This window comes from Chlorocebus sabaeus, chromosome 23 (assembly GCF_047675955.1).
Source record: "Chlorocebus sabaeus isolate Y175 chromosome 23, mChlSab1.0.hap1, whole genome shotgun sequence".
Classification (NCBI taxonomy): Eukaryota; Metazoa; Chordata; class Mammalia; order Primates; family Cercopithecidae; genus Chlorocebus; species Chlorocebus sabaeus.
In genome coordinates this window covers 73586929-73602159 of record NC_132926.1, presented here as the reverse complement: position 1 = coordinate 73602159, position 15231 = coordinate 73586929, and the positions used below count along the sequence as shown (strand labels likewise).

General features: G+C 32.8%; 1 protein-coding gene across 1 annotated transcript in view; it reads right to left on the bottom strand.

The window, feature by feature from the left end:
- The window catches only part of FBXL17 (F-box and leucine rich repeat protein 17), a 537807-nt gene that overhangs the window by 491525 nt on the left and 31051 nt on the right, over window positions 1-15231 (bottom strand). Inside the window, exon 4 of the mRNA XM_008014095.3 lies at window positions 12403-12534. Coding sequence (XP_008012286.1) covers window positions 12403-12534 — 132 coding nt within the window. The remainder of the gene's footprint in view (window positions 1-12402; window positions 12535-15231) is intronic.

The window sequence follows — 15231 nt, the reverse complement described above, 5'->3', positions numbered from 1 at the left end:
AAATACCTCCTATTATTATACTGATCAGCAATTAGCATAATTATATTCTTCTTAAAAAAACCGTTTTTGACTGTAATCTAAAAACATGATAATATAAAGTATATTAGAAAAATGTGATTGTTTTAAATAGATTTTAATGTATGAAAACAGATTATTCTTATATACTTGGACTAACTTTACAGCAGAAAGCCATATGGGTATACTAGAAAAAGATATTACTTCCAGAGGGGAAAAAAACACAATTTAATCCAAGGATAAACAATAGTTTGGCAGAACCAACACTTGTCCACTTTTTTACCTTCTCAAGTTGTCCAAATGTCACTTAATCCTCCAAGAAAATGAAAAAACAAACTGCATTATTGTAACAAAATATCTATCCTTATTCTTGGCATTCTTTTCCCATTTTTGATTCTAAAAAATTGTTAGAACATATTAAATAAAAAAATATATGGGAAGAATTTATGAAATTAAAAACTAAAAATTTTATATATTTTTTAAAAAAAACACTTGCCAGTGTAACTTCTGCATGATATATTACTCTCAAGGCATGCAATGCCAGTGTTCTGAACTAAATTTAATGCCAGATTTGGTGACGCATTTGATTGGTACCAAGCAGCAAATATCTATCAAATATTATATTCAATATCTACCTCTAATTACAACAATAAAGTCAAGCTCTTCTGAACAAACTCAACCACAGAAGCAACTAGTTAACTTTCATCTTTTCAAGAATCAGGTAATTAAAGTATGACAAAAGAAAAGAGACCACACTTATTAACAGTCTTGAGAGATTTTTGTTAGGGTTGCCTGAAACGGATGAAATACTGAAACAAACCAAATATCTTCAATGAGATGTACAACCATGTGAATGAAAATATATAATAGGTAATTTGTAATAAAAATGTTTAAAGACATTAAGTTTCAAAATCCACTTTTAAGAAATCATTTCCTAAAATCTACCTAATTCTTAAAAAGAACACACTTATTTGGGATTTTACTTCTTCAAACTATCATTGCCATTCTTCTTGTATGAATGCTAATGAAGAATCACTTGATATTGCTACAGAATAAAGTATATTTCACCAATTCAATTAATAAAAATTAAATTTTATGTCCTAAATGCTATACTTTTACGTACATATTAAAGTATAAATGGTTGTTTAAAGTTACTGACATGTGTCTCATTTAAAATGTGATTTTAGAAGAAACTCTTCCTTCCTTATCTCAAGAATTTTTGGCCAGGCATGATGGCTCACGTCTGTAATCCCAGCACTCTGGGAGGCCGAGGCAGGCAGATCACAAGGTCAAGAGATCGAGACCATCCTGGCCAACATGGTGAAACCCCGTCTCTACTAAAAACACAAAAATTAGCTGGGCATGGTGGTGCACGCCTGCAGTCCCAGCTACTCGGGAGGCTGAGGCAGGAGACTCACTTGAACCTGGGAGGCAAAGGTTGCCATGAGCCGAGATCATGCCACTGCACTCCAGCCTGGGCAACAGAGTGAGACTCCATCTCAAAAAACAAACAAAAAAAAATTATCAACAGATTAATAAGAAGTAACTAAATACAGGAAGCTGACAGAATACAGGAAAGTAAAAAATGTGAGGTAATTCTCAAACAGTATTTGCAAAAAAAAAAAAATATTCACCTGAGCTTGAAGGTAGTAATGAACACATTCTGGAAGAAAGATAAGAAGAAGAATGATAAATGAAGTATAGAAAGTAAAAAAAAAAAAAAAAGTAATGAGACAGAGACTAGTAACTGAAGAAATCTTTGAAATGAGCCACTACACATTCTGAAATGACAAAAACAGTATTTTGGAAAGAACACTGCTGGATTGTAGATATGATCAGTAAGAGTCAACCTTTAGAAACATCTTAGATCATGAGTGAATTCAGAGGAATATATACAATGTATATTTAACCTTTCATACTTTTTTCCATTAAATTCTTCACACAAAAAAGCTTAAAACAATGAAAAACTACAGAATGTATACTAGATTACATAATGAAACTGCCTACAATTATATACGATAAACAGAGATTTATCAGTATACTAACGGAATAAGAGTATATGTGTGTATATTAAATTGTGTCCTGCAACAATTTAAAATGTATGAAATAGAAAACTACAAAATTATCTTCAAATACTTACAGTAAATATTAACCTAGTAAAAAGATAAGGAAATTTTATCATGTTCTCAGAGGAGTTAAAATGAAAAGCTAGCAAAACATGATGCAAATAATTTTATAACCTCTAGGCATTCATTTGGACATTTAAGCAGTAACGAATATAACTATACGCCTTCTTCTTTATATTCTCAAAGATATTCAGCAAAACGGAAAATAAAAGAAAATCACTCAACTATAGTTCAGTAAGAAGGACTCTGATTTACAACTATTTTCTTTGTATTACAGTCTCAATATATTTATTTATATGTCTTATTAAGTGAACGATAACCATCTAGATTTTATGCTCCAATCAAAAATAGCCAATGAAGATCTGGTAACAGACACTACAAATTTTTTACCCCCAAACTCTCCTGAAGTAACTTGAGTACTTCTACCATCATACAATAGAAATCCAAAATAATGAAATATGGCAGCCACTAAAGAAAAATACTATACTGATATAGTCTGCAACCTAGATGTGGCTACACAAACTAAGATGCAACAGAAGAAGGGTTGGAAAAAAAAGTATCAAAACAGTATAGACTTACCTGGCTTTTAAACTTATTGGCTATTAAAATCTAGATGATATAGCTAACAACAACAACAAAAAGAATCCACCCCAAAACTCACATGACTATTCATCCTTCTACTACCTATCAGGTAACTTTATGTTCAAACCTTTGAAAATAATTTCAAGAAAGACAGTAAAAGAAGACAACCAACCTAATATGAGTAAGCAAAATCTGCAACACTAATAGGAACAGTACTTAACACAGGTTTAGATAGAAATATCGCCTGTATATCTTTGCCTGAAGACAGGGTTGTCTGACAAAGGCCCAAGTGCCATAGGACATTCACAATAACGTATCTTTGTGATAATGACTACAATAAAATGATGGGAAAAGTGCATCCTATTACCTGGAAGTCAGATTCAACTGAAGTCTGTAAACTATATTTAGAAAGGCAAATCTTTATTTAGAAAAGAAGGAAAGAAAAAAGGCTAATTCTCCAATTCTCCTTCCTTTAAGCCTAGTCACTGAAATAACTGGGATTATTGAGTCTTGGATATCCTAAAACCCTAGAACCTTATTACTGTGGACAAAAATGTAAGTCAAAACTTCTTCCTAGATCCAAATAATACATTTCACTTGTTGACTGACAGGCTAGAAAGGTAGTTCAGGAACATATTCTCATAAATGATAGGCTAAATGTACTACTAGCACACCACTACCATCTAACCCTTATAAAATTTCTATTTGCTAAGCCTAATGAATCAAGTCTATCTCAACCCACTATCTCCTGTGGCCAACACTTGAGCACAAAGCCCAACACTGCACTTCCACACTTGTATCTTAGAGATAATTTGTTTTGTTTCAAATCTCTGATTTTCAGGTAGTCAAAAAAGAAAGCAAATAAAAATTAGATTTTTATTTTAAAAAAACAGGACTTAAACTACAGACTATATATGTGGGGAAAAAAGCACTAACAAAAGAATTGCACTAAAAATAATCTACCAATTATAAATTTTAAACCCAAAAGAAGCACTCTAGAATTTGATCCAGAAAAAAATATATTTTTAAAGAATACTTAAATACTATTTGGAATTTCCTATTTTTAACCATAACAAATTCTGCATTATTCACACTGGGATATCTTTATCTGAGTTTTTAATACTAAGCTAGCTTCCTCCTGAGATCCTATTTGCATTTGGTCATCTCCTATCATCAGCTGATGAGTCCCCAGAGTTTGTGAACTAATTTTAATATTACTAAACTAATATAATTAAGCAGGTAAATCTGCTGGGTAAAAAATAATGCATTCCAAAGAAAAATTGTTTGGATATCATCCAAGTCACTGCCTGTCTTCTATACGACACTGGCACACAGGGAAAGAAAAAATACACCTTCATTCTTTATTGCTCTTTATGCCTTCAAATAATAGAATATAACTCACTTATGTTCCTGCCAACATATCTGATTTTAAAACAAACAACCAACCAAAAAAACAGCCGTAAGAGAAAGATACCAATAGACTAAAAAGAGAGTAAGAGGATAAGATCTATCAAAGAATTTAAAATGAGTAAAAATGTATTTATTCTTCAGAATGAAATTAAACTGTCAAAAAACTTGTTTTAGGTCAGGCATGGTGGCTGATGCCTACAATCCCAGCACTTTGGGAGGCCAAGACAGGAGAATCACTTGAGCCCAGGAGTTCAAGACCAGCCTGGGCAATATAGTGAAACCCTGTCTCTACTTTAAAAAAAAAAAAACAAAACAAAACAAAAAAAAAAAAAAAAAACCTTGTTTTAATTGAAACTAGATCTTTCAAATACCACTTTAACAAAATAAAACTGATTTCATTAACAGTAAGAATGTACAAGTCAACATAATTCTGACAAGAATTATATTCTAGTTGATCAGAAGTGCATGTTGTTAAAGACAATTATCCCAAAAAAAAACACCCTTGAGTACATTAGTGACTTTGGCTGGATAAATTTGATAAACAAAGAATGGCATCATTAATGTGCTAACTAGGTCAAAACAATTTACTTACTTGAAAAGTGAAAAAATGTTTGACTCTTTAAACTATTTTAAGCTTTTATTTAATAAAATATGTCGTCAAAATATTTGAAGTGATACATTTTTTAAAGCATGCTCAATGCAGTAGTAACCCATCTGTCCCTAAACCAACATTTATTGAATGTCTATTATATTCCAACACTAGGAGGGATGAATAAAAAGATGAGTACATACTCCTGGCCCTCAAAAGAGTTGACACTCCATCAGCAAGATACATCTCTAAATCATGATTTCAATTACCAGTAGAGAGTGATTTGACATGATCTAGAAAAATTTGAAAATGTACATATCTTAGTGCCATATTATATATACTTCTAGTATATGCCCTAGAGAAACTCTTGAAGATGAGCACAAGAGATTTATACAATAATTTTATTGCAATACTGCCTCTGATAGTAAAACAGTGGAAGCAATGTAAGTGACCTTCAACAGGGAATGAATAACCAGGAGATTTATACATATAATAGAATACTAACAATGAAAAAGAATGAATTATATTCATTATGGCTAGATCTCAAAAATAAAAGTAAACATGCAAATTGTAGACTCATATATACTTTGTGAGACCAGATATTTAACCATACGACACTAGATATAAATTACATGTGACCACAAACTAAATAATACCACATGTCATGGTTATCCACATACATATTAAAGTATTTTTTAAAGCACTTTACATCATCATAGCAGTTGCTCTGGAAGGGAACAATGGGACAACAGTATGAATGTAAGACAACAGAGACTTGAAGTTTATTTGTTTTATTAATTCAAGCAGCAGCAGCAGCAAATTTAATAAAATGTTAACAACTGTCAATTTACAGGTGATGGGCATACACCTGTTATTACTCCTTTTTGTATTCTATATTTTTCTTAATTTTTCAAAATAGGAAAATAAAACAAGAATTAAAATCTGATCACATTTCACACTTGCTAAAATCTCATGCTATAATTCTTATTACCTAGAGACTTTCAAATTTCACAGCATGACACTGAAAAAAATTTAACAACCCGGTCCCTTCTTTCTTTTCCAGACCAAATATGAATACTTCCCTACTATCCAGCCTATCAACCTAGTGGCACTGTAACATTCACCACTTATTAAGCATTTCCCATATTTTTCTGATGTTTTATCTTTGTTAATGCTCTTTCCCATTACTGCAATTACCTTACCCTAAAATATGTCTGCTTGCATATTCATCACATCACTATATGTAATTCAAAACTCAGTTCAAATATCACTTACTATTTATAAGATTTTCAGATTCCTTCCTTATCCCTCACATAAGAATAACTATTTTTGCAATTGGTTTTTCTATAGCACTATCATGAGACCAGTATCTTCTCTCTTTGGCAGTGTAACTCTTGTTTAATTCTTCAACACCTCTCACAGTGCCTGGAACATAGTAACTGTTCAAATGTTAATGGAACTGAATGAACATCTGAAACAAATGTTAAGGAACAGAGTACAGACTTATCAGTTCATGAATTCATTAAAATTGCCACTAAATCTTCTGGACAAAAATCAAATGCTACTAGCTTCTGAATCGAAATATCACAAAAATATAAAACACCATGTTTGCAATACAGAGAAGCTTTGTATAAAATACTGCAATTCTATTATTAATTATATTCATATTCATATAAGATTAAGATCAACACTAAATACTAGCTTTCCTCTTTGATAATTTCAGTAATTTTCCTAGAAAAAGTTTTAAATACACTTCTGCTGGTACTTGCAGCTTCTCCTGCAATCAATTACCACCCTAAAAAATGATTTTCTACTTATGCTAATAATTAACTTCTTCCTTTGATGTCTCACAGCACTGGTCAATAAGTGTTTTAAAGGGAGATAATGTCTTTTGGAAGTTGCTACTTGGTTCAAAGGTGTGTGGATTAGCATTACAGGTAATATATCCATGCAATCCAAAGGGCTAGCGAAGAAAAGTTTGGGAATCTTAACAGATCTGGGTTAGAATTTTGACTTTGACAGCTACCTGTTGTTAACTTCTTTATGCCTCAATTACCTCACTGGTAAAACTGGATAAAAATAGCTACCTCATGTGGTAGTTATGAGGATTAATTATACAAAACAGCATAGTACCTGCTAAATTAACAATACTCAATAAAGATAACTTGTATTAAATATTTTCTATTACCAATAAATGACAGCAAAATCCTGAAATGTAGTTGCTATAGTCTAAAGGTTTGTGTACACCCAAAACCCATATGCTGAAATCGTAACCTCCAAGTGATAGTATTAGGAAGTGGGATCTTTGGGGAGTGATTAAGTCATGAGGGCAGGGCCCTAATAAATGGGACTAATACCTTTACAAAATAGGCCACAGGGAGCTTGTTTGCCTTTCTACCATGTGAGAAGGTGTCTATGAACTAGAAAGTAAGCCCTCACCAGATACCAAACCTGCCAGTGCCTTAATCTTGGACTTGTCAGCCTTCAGATCTGTGACTAACACATGCCTGTTGTTTATAAGTTATCCAGTTTATAGTATTTTGGTACAGCAACCCAAATGGACAGAGATAATAATAAGATAAGGTTCAATATCTCTCGGTCACCTCCTTTAGAATGCCACATTCAGGTATTCTGTTCACTGGAAACTACCATTCTGGGTTTAAGTAAATGCTCCATCCATTAGGAGAGGAAAGAACACTGAAGGCAAGTATATACTCTGGATGATTTTGGAGGCTAAAGTGAGTACTTGGCCCTTTTGTACAAAATCCCTCAAAAATGTAAATTATTTATGTCTGGTATTACAATTAAACTCACTTCACAAGGAATATTTGAGAAATAAGACATAAAGAGTATCGTAGGGGGGCTACGGTTGCGGACAACCAATCTCCTTAATATATTAACTCTTATGTATAAACCCATTAATATATTAACTCTATGGTGAACAGTAAGAGTCAGGAAATGGAAGCTTTCACATAATGCTGAATTAACTACTGCTATTTAAACTCTTGATACAAATGTTTATCTTATATACTACTCTAGTTTATTATCAACATGGCTACCAATTTTTTCACCTAACTTCTACAACAGCCTCAAATCACAGCAAAGAGAAAAAAAAAATTAAACTGTCAGTGGCTAACAGGTAAAATCAGACTAGGTGATACTAGGCATTGATACAGCCCAATTCAAATTAGTAAATTGCAGAAAGCAAATAATAGGCTTCAATATCCTCTCTCCTGATAGGAGAGGATAAAAACCTTTATTGAAGCCTTCTTGTGTTTTGTGGCAATGGAACCCATTTGGTGCTTTACCTCTTAATCTCATTTAGTCTGATCCTCATAAGAACATGTATGAAGTAGTATTGTATCCTTTCTGCAAGGAGGCAAAACAAAGTGCAAAAATTAAGATAACTAAAGCAAGTCATGTGAGTATGCATCAAGGTTTTAACTGAGTTCAGTGCAACTCAAAAATGGTGTTTGCCTCCATCTCCCATTAAAATGCTTTCAGCCTGGGGGATGGGTGGGGGGAAAGCCTGGAGAGGTGAATTTGATCCTGTATCATTCATGTAAGTCTCCAAAGGATAAAATTTAAAACAAGATTGTTACAGCAGCAGCCAAAGGACTCTAAGAGAAGTCACAGAACTATAAAACTAGTAAAATATCAACTAAGAGATTGAAAAGTAAACATTCACAATTAACTTTCAAGAAATCAACTTTCAATTAGGAAACTTTAATCATTTCCTTATAACTTTCTGAAATCTATTCATAGTACATTACTATTTTCTTGACAACTGAGTAATCTATAATAGTTTACAGGCCAATTATTCAGAGTACGAAATGTAAAAAAATAGACCAAATACACACAAAACACATACAGATCTACATCAAAAATGCTTTGACATAGGACATAGCACAGAAGCTATTTTTGGAATAACTCATAAAATTCCAGTACTTTAAAACATCAGCCTGTATAACAAATGACACGTAATCTATCTGACCTCATCATTTTACAACGGAATAAAAAGCCACCCAAAGAGCTTCTCTGTCCAAAAAGTAGAGAAGCAGAATCTGGTACAGGGAAATTAAAGAAGCAGAGGAAATATACTTAACTGAGGTTTCTAGATCATTAATAACTATATGCTCAAACTAAATACAACTTAAAAATAGTTTTGTGGCATGCACTATTCAGAAGTGATATAAAACCTATCACTAGAAGAGAGAGACACATACAATATGCTAGACTCTCACTGCAGCTGTACTCCTCAAATCTATTTGTATAGTCAACATAAGAGTTTTACAGCAAATGCAAACTATACCTATGTAGGTACATGACACTTGTCTCACTATTCTGCATCTAAAGCCAGGTGCGGTGGCTCACACCTGTAATCCCAGCACTCTGGGAGGCCGAGGTGGGCAAATCACGAGGTCAGGAGTTCAAGACCAGCCTGACCAACACAGTGGAACCCCATCTCTACTAAAAATACAAAAAAATTAGCTGGCATGGTGGCTTGCACCTGTAATCCCAGCTACTCAGGAGGCTGAGGCAGGAGAATCTCTTGAACCCAGGAAGTGGAGGTTGCAGTGAGCTGAGATTGCGCCATTGCACTCCAGCCTGGGCTACACAGCGAAACTCCGTCTCAAAAAGAAAAAAAATTCTACATCTAAGTCCTCAGTCCTCTGCTTCACTATAACTCATTAAAGGCATATCATTGTCCTCACTTTCCATATGAATAAAATTTCTACCTCATAAACACAAGAATCTTTCCCCTATTCTAAAGTTTATCTTACTTAAACCAGTGCCACAAATAAAAATGTTCTACTATCTTACTACTTTGTGTAAAATGGTAAGATCATCCTGTAGCATTCTAGATACAATTTTTTTAAATAACTTAAGAAGAAATTTTCCCATTAAGGTTACATAAAGAACAAAAATGTAAAATAAACCATAACATCAGCAGCAACCATCAGCAGAAACTTATAGAGGCATTATATCCTTATAGTTACATCAAGGACACAAAAGCTATGTCAGAGAAATACACAAAGACAATGCTGCCATCTAAAGGCCAAGATATAATATGAAAAGATGTATGTATACTCAAATACTATCAAAACAGCTTGATAGTTTAAGTCAGCAAAGTTTATACGAAAACTATGCTACCATTATTTTTAGACTATGCAATTAAACTATAATACCCTTTGGAGAAGATTCAGTTTATTAAGAGAATTAGCAAAATAATTTGACTGATTATCAGTATTTGTCAAAGCATAGGCGAAATTCTTTTGGTATTCTTTCTGACAGTGTTCTCTGTACATACCTGTATTAGTTGCTAATTTAAAATATTTGCTGTTACATTACTAGAATACGTGTCAAAGTAAAAACATTCTAATTACTTAAAATTGTGGCTTTGCAAGTATTTAAATATTTCTCCTTATTTCATCAATTTTAAAAATACAAACTTCCAGTGGGAGGTTAGGTATCAATATCTCAATAATCCAATAAAGAGTTCAAATTATTCTAAATTTCCTTTTCTAAGAAACTTAAATGGGAAGAACTGTAGTGAATTAGCCTTTAAGACTTAGCAAAATTACCTCAAATTTCCAATGAAATGAAAATGTTTAATAAAAAAACTAAATACAAAACTGATTCCCTTCGCATTTAAGTATATAACATCTTTTTAATGTACCAAAATATTGGGAAAAAACTAATGTGAACATAACAAGAACCTTCAAAACATAAACAGTTGCTTTTTGGGGAAATCACTGGCTAAAAATTGTTTGATGTGCCAATAAAACTATTTTTTTACATTTACTCAACAAGAAAAATAAGAGTCAACAAATATCCTATTGCTTGAGAAATAGAAATCTTCTAAATTGAGATCACCATCCTTTAATTTACCTTGAATGTAAAGTGAAAACCAAAAGTTAGATAACAAATACAGTTGTGATGCCATAAAAACTACTATGTTTTACATGTCTCCTGTAAGTCAGAGTTTGTACTAGACAATTTAAAGATAAGGTGTCATTTAATCCTCGAAACTATAACTAGCAAACAGAGATCAATAACCTCATTTACAAATGAGGTGTAAAGAACTCAAGTAACTTTCCCAGGGTCACAATGCAAGTGAGTGAACACCAGTATTCAAAAATTCAGTGTCTCTAACACAGACCTAACTTATCTTTACAAAATCCTGCTGTCTCAAGAATGATTATCACATAATAATTATTAAATGTTATGAACTCCAAGGGGCAATAAAAAGATGTCTCCATTTTTGAAATACAACTAAAAAAGCAAGTCTTCTTTGTGGTATATTACACATTCAAGACTACCCTGACAACATTTTCAAATACAGACATGCATTGCTTAATGACAGGAAAATGTTATGAGAAATGTGTCACTAGGTAATTTTGTTGTGTGAACATCACAGAATGTACTTAAACATTCTATGAGCATACAGAAAGCCCTGGACTGTATGTTATAGCTTTTATTGCTCCTAAGCTGTCAAGCTGAACAGCATGTCACTGTACTGAATAGTGTAGGCAACAATACAACGGTATTTCTGTATCTAAACATAGAAAAGGCAAAAATACAGTGTAATAATCTTACAGGACCACTATTATATATGCTGTCCACTGTTAACCCAAAAATTGTTACATGGCCCATGACTGTACACAAGCTATTTTTCAATTTGAAGAACTCCTACTGGTGCCCCCTAGTGACAACTTTTTCTTTTAACTGATATGATGTACCTATCATATAAAAATGTAAATGCTTTGGAACATTATTCAGCCATAAAACATAATAAAGCTCTGATACATGGTAAACGTGAATGGGCCTTGAAAACAACATGCTAAGTGAGACACCAGAAACAAAAGACTATGTATCACATGATTCTGTTTATACAAAATATCTAGAATAGGAAAACCCATAGAGAAAAAAGTAAATTAGCAGTTGACAGGGACTAGAAGAAGGGTAAAATGGGGAGTGATAGCTAATGGGCACAGGATTTTTTTTTAGGGGTAATGAAAATATTCAAAAATTTGACATTGGTAATGACTGCACAACATGGTAAATATACTAAAAGCTGATGAGTTGTACACTTTAAAGAGTATTGAAATGTATTTTATGTTAATTACCTCTCAATAAAAAAATTGTAAGATTTTTTAAGCATAATACATTAAACGCGTCTGAGTTATCCATGTACATGCTTAAAATATAAAATCTATGTAATTGCCCATATTATATACTCTAAATTATTGAATCCCATTTTTTATCATACTAAGTAAAAGGTTCTATTTTACAAGAGTACATTTTTCTGCACAATAAAAAATTTCTAACTGTCTAGAATTATTATAATCCCCAGAGATACCAGAAAGAACTACAACCATAGACAAACAAATTCGATTTTTCCAATTTACCAGTGTTAGTTCACGGTCCACATTTAGAAAAGATGCATTAGCACATGCTAATGAGGGATTTTTAACATGCAGGTACCACACACAAACACCATCTATTCAGTTAAAAGATCAATTTATAAAATCATCACTTTAAAAGAATTTTTGCTTTTGATTAAGTAGTATTTGAACCATCACAAGACAATAAGCAGAAAAAAATTATAAATAAACTTGAAAGAATTCAAAGGTTAGGAATAAAATGAACAACACAAGGATGATAACAAGTACTTACTAATTTGTTTTCCTGCATGTATATCCTTTGTAATTTCAGACAGCCCTTAGCTATGACGATCATGCCTTCATCTGAGATCTTGTAACACTGGCCGAAATGAATATCTTTGAGTTCTCTGCATTTTGAGCCCAGCTGTAAACAAACAGATTTAGCTGAATGCTCAAAAAATAACAAAGGCAACATATTTCAAGTGAGATTTTCATATAATTTTTTGAAAATAACCATGTCAGAGTTAAATATTTATGTTACTTGTAAAATAAGATAGAATGTAAGCAATCCATAATTTAAAACAGTAATGTATAAACATTTTTAACCTTCTAATGTACCTCCCTGTTTCAACCAACTCATATTACAAGCCCGCCAAGGTATCTGTATTCCTTAACAGTTCAAAATTATATATTTATTACTCCAGTATTTTTTTTTAAAGACAGGGTCTCGCTGTGTTGCCCAGGCTAGAGTGCAGTGGCTCAATCATGGCTTACTACAGCCTCAACCTCCTGGGCTAAAGAGATCCTCTTACCTCAGCCTCCTGAGTAGCTGGGAGTACAGGTGTGTGCCACAACACCTGGCTACTTTTTAAATTTTGTTGTAGAGCTAGGATCTCACTATGTTGCCGAGACTAGTCTCAAACTCCTGGCCTCAAGAAATCCTCCCACCTCAGCTTCCCAAAGTGCCGGGATTACAGGTGTGAGCCACTGCACCCAGCCTCTCTTGTGTCTTAATAGTGAAGAAAAAAAAATAATACTTAAAGGAATAAATTATAACATATTCATAAGACTGAGTATTATACAACCACTAAAATTGGAACAAACATGTGACAAAAATGTATGTAAGCTGTTATAGTATAATCCAATTTTATAAAGAAATTATGCATAAATGCATACATATGTATTTGTGCACAGAAACGGGACTGAAATACATACCAAGGTGTTCACAGTGGTTAATTCTGATTAGTGCATGAGTTTTTATTCCCTTCTGCCTATGAATCTTCTCCAATTTTTTTTAACAAACATTGCTTTTATAAGAAAAAAAAACTTACAAGTTCTGTCTCAACTAAAGTAATGACATCAGAAATACATGTGAGTTCAGTTACTTTTCCAGAGGTGGTGATAGATATAAACTATATTATTATAATCTAGGCTGCACTACTACTAATAACATATTCCTACAGAAATGTAAACTCCATGAAGCCAGCAGATTGTCTATTTTATTAAATAAGGTATCTCTGGTGCCTGGTATTTTACACTTAGTTGACACTTAATAAATATTTGTTAAATGAATGAAAAGACTGATCAGGATTTTGTACTATAAAGAAGCTCATTTTAAGTGGGCAAATACAAGAAACTATGATTGTGGCCTCATACACTACTAAGTTCCACAGTTAATTTGTGGGTTCTAACTGGCCCATGGAGAGAATTCAGGGGTTTCAGGAAAGCAGATTTTTTTAAAGTACATGTTCATTTTTTATGTTATCCTCCAACTGAACTTTAGCCTTTCCTTATTATATGAAAAACACCACAGTAGCTTAGCAATACCTGAGACTTTGTAAGCAATAGAAATCAAAGATTACTTCATATATCACTGTTGCAGATACCTTGAAATATTTTTCATTAGTATTCATCATGCTCATTAGATATCAGATTTGTATTGAATTCATTAAAAGAGGCATATATATTTCTACAACAAATGTACAATGGCATGTCACTATACCTAAGCAAACTAAATCCAAAGCCAACAGTGGGAAAAGCAAAGAAGTCTACTAAAGAACTCTCAACAGACTCACATATGTCTGGCAGTGAGGCTGAGGTTGGGGCTAAAAATACTAGAATTCTTGAAAGTCTGTTGAAAAAGTAGTTAAATCCTCAGATCACCTCCCCATTACTGCACAGTCTGACCTTGCCTTTTTTCCCACAATGCCAAAAAAATGTAATCTCTGGGGAGAGCAAAACATAGGGTTTTTGGACTGGGGTATACCACATATAGCTGAGAACCAAAGCACAATGGGGAAAATATGGGGATTTGTGAAAGTTTATTCAGTGAAAACAGAGGAATTCAAAGAAATATTTCTATCCAATTTTCCAGAATGAAAGGGTATCAACTTTCAGACTGAAAGGGCTTATCCATGTGTCCAGCACAAATAACAAAAACAGATACACTGCAATGCAAATCATCATAAAGTTTCAGAAACACGAGTTTAAAGAGATTCTACAGACTTAGAGAGATAAACTTCATAGAAAGGATTAGGATGAAAATGCACCAAACTTCTTAACAAAAGTAAAAGAAAGCAACAGTCCAATGCCATCAAATTCTGAAGATAAATTATTTCTAACCTAGAATTCTGTGATTGGGATTCAGACTATGAATTAAGTGTGAAAGTAGAATTAGAGATGTTTTCAGACATACAAGTTATCAAAAGATTTACCTCCCATATACACTGTATCAGGAAGGAATTGGAATCTGTGTTCTATAAAACATGAGAATACACCAAGGGAAAGAAAACATGACATCTGGGTAACAGAAGATCTAATCCAACAGCAAGAGAATGGAAATCTTAAGGATAACGGTGGTAAGATACTAAGATGGCCACTAATGCAATCACACTTGTATATGAGAAGTCCAGACTAGACTATCCCAGGCAAATCTGCTTTAGGGCAGTAAATGTAACGAAGTATTCACATATAGACATACTAATGCAACTGGAGGAAAGCTTTGGTCTTCATTAGTGTTAAGAGTATAAAAAAAAGAAATAAAAAGACATTTATTAATTGCAATGAAAACAAAATGCTTTAGAGAAAAAAAGATAGGTACATAATTATAGAATGTAAACAC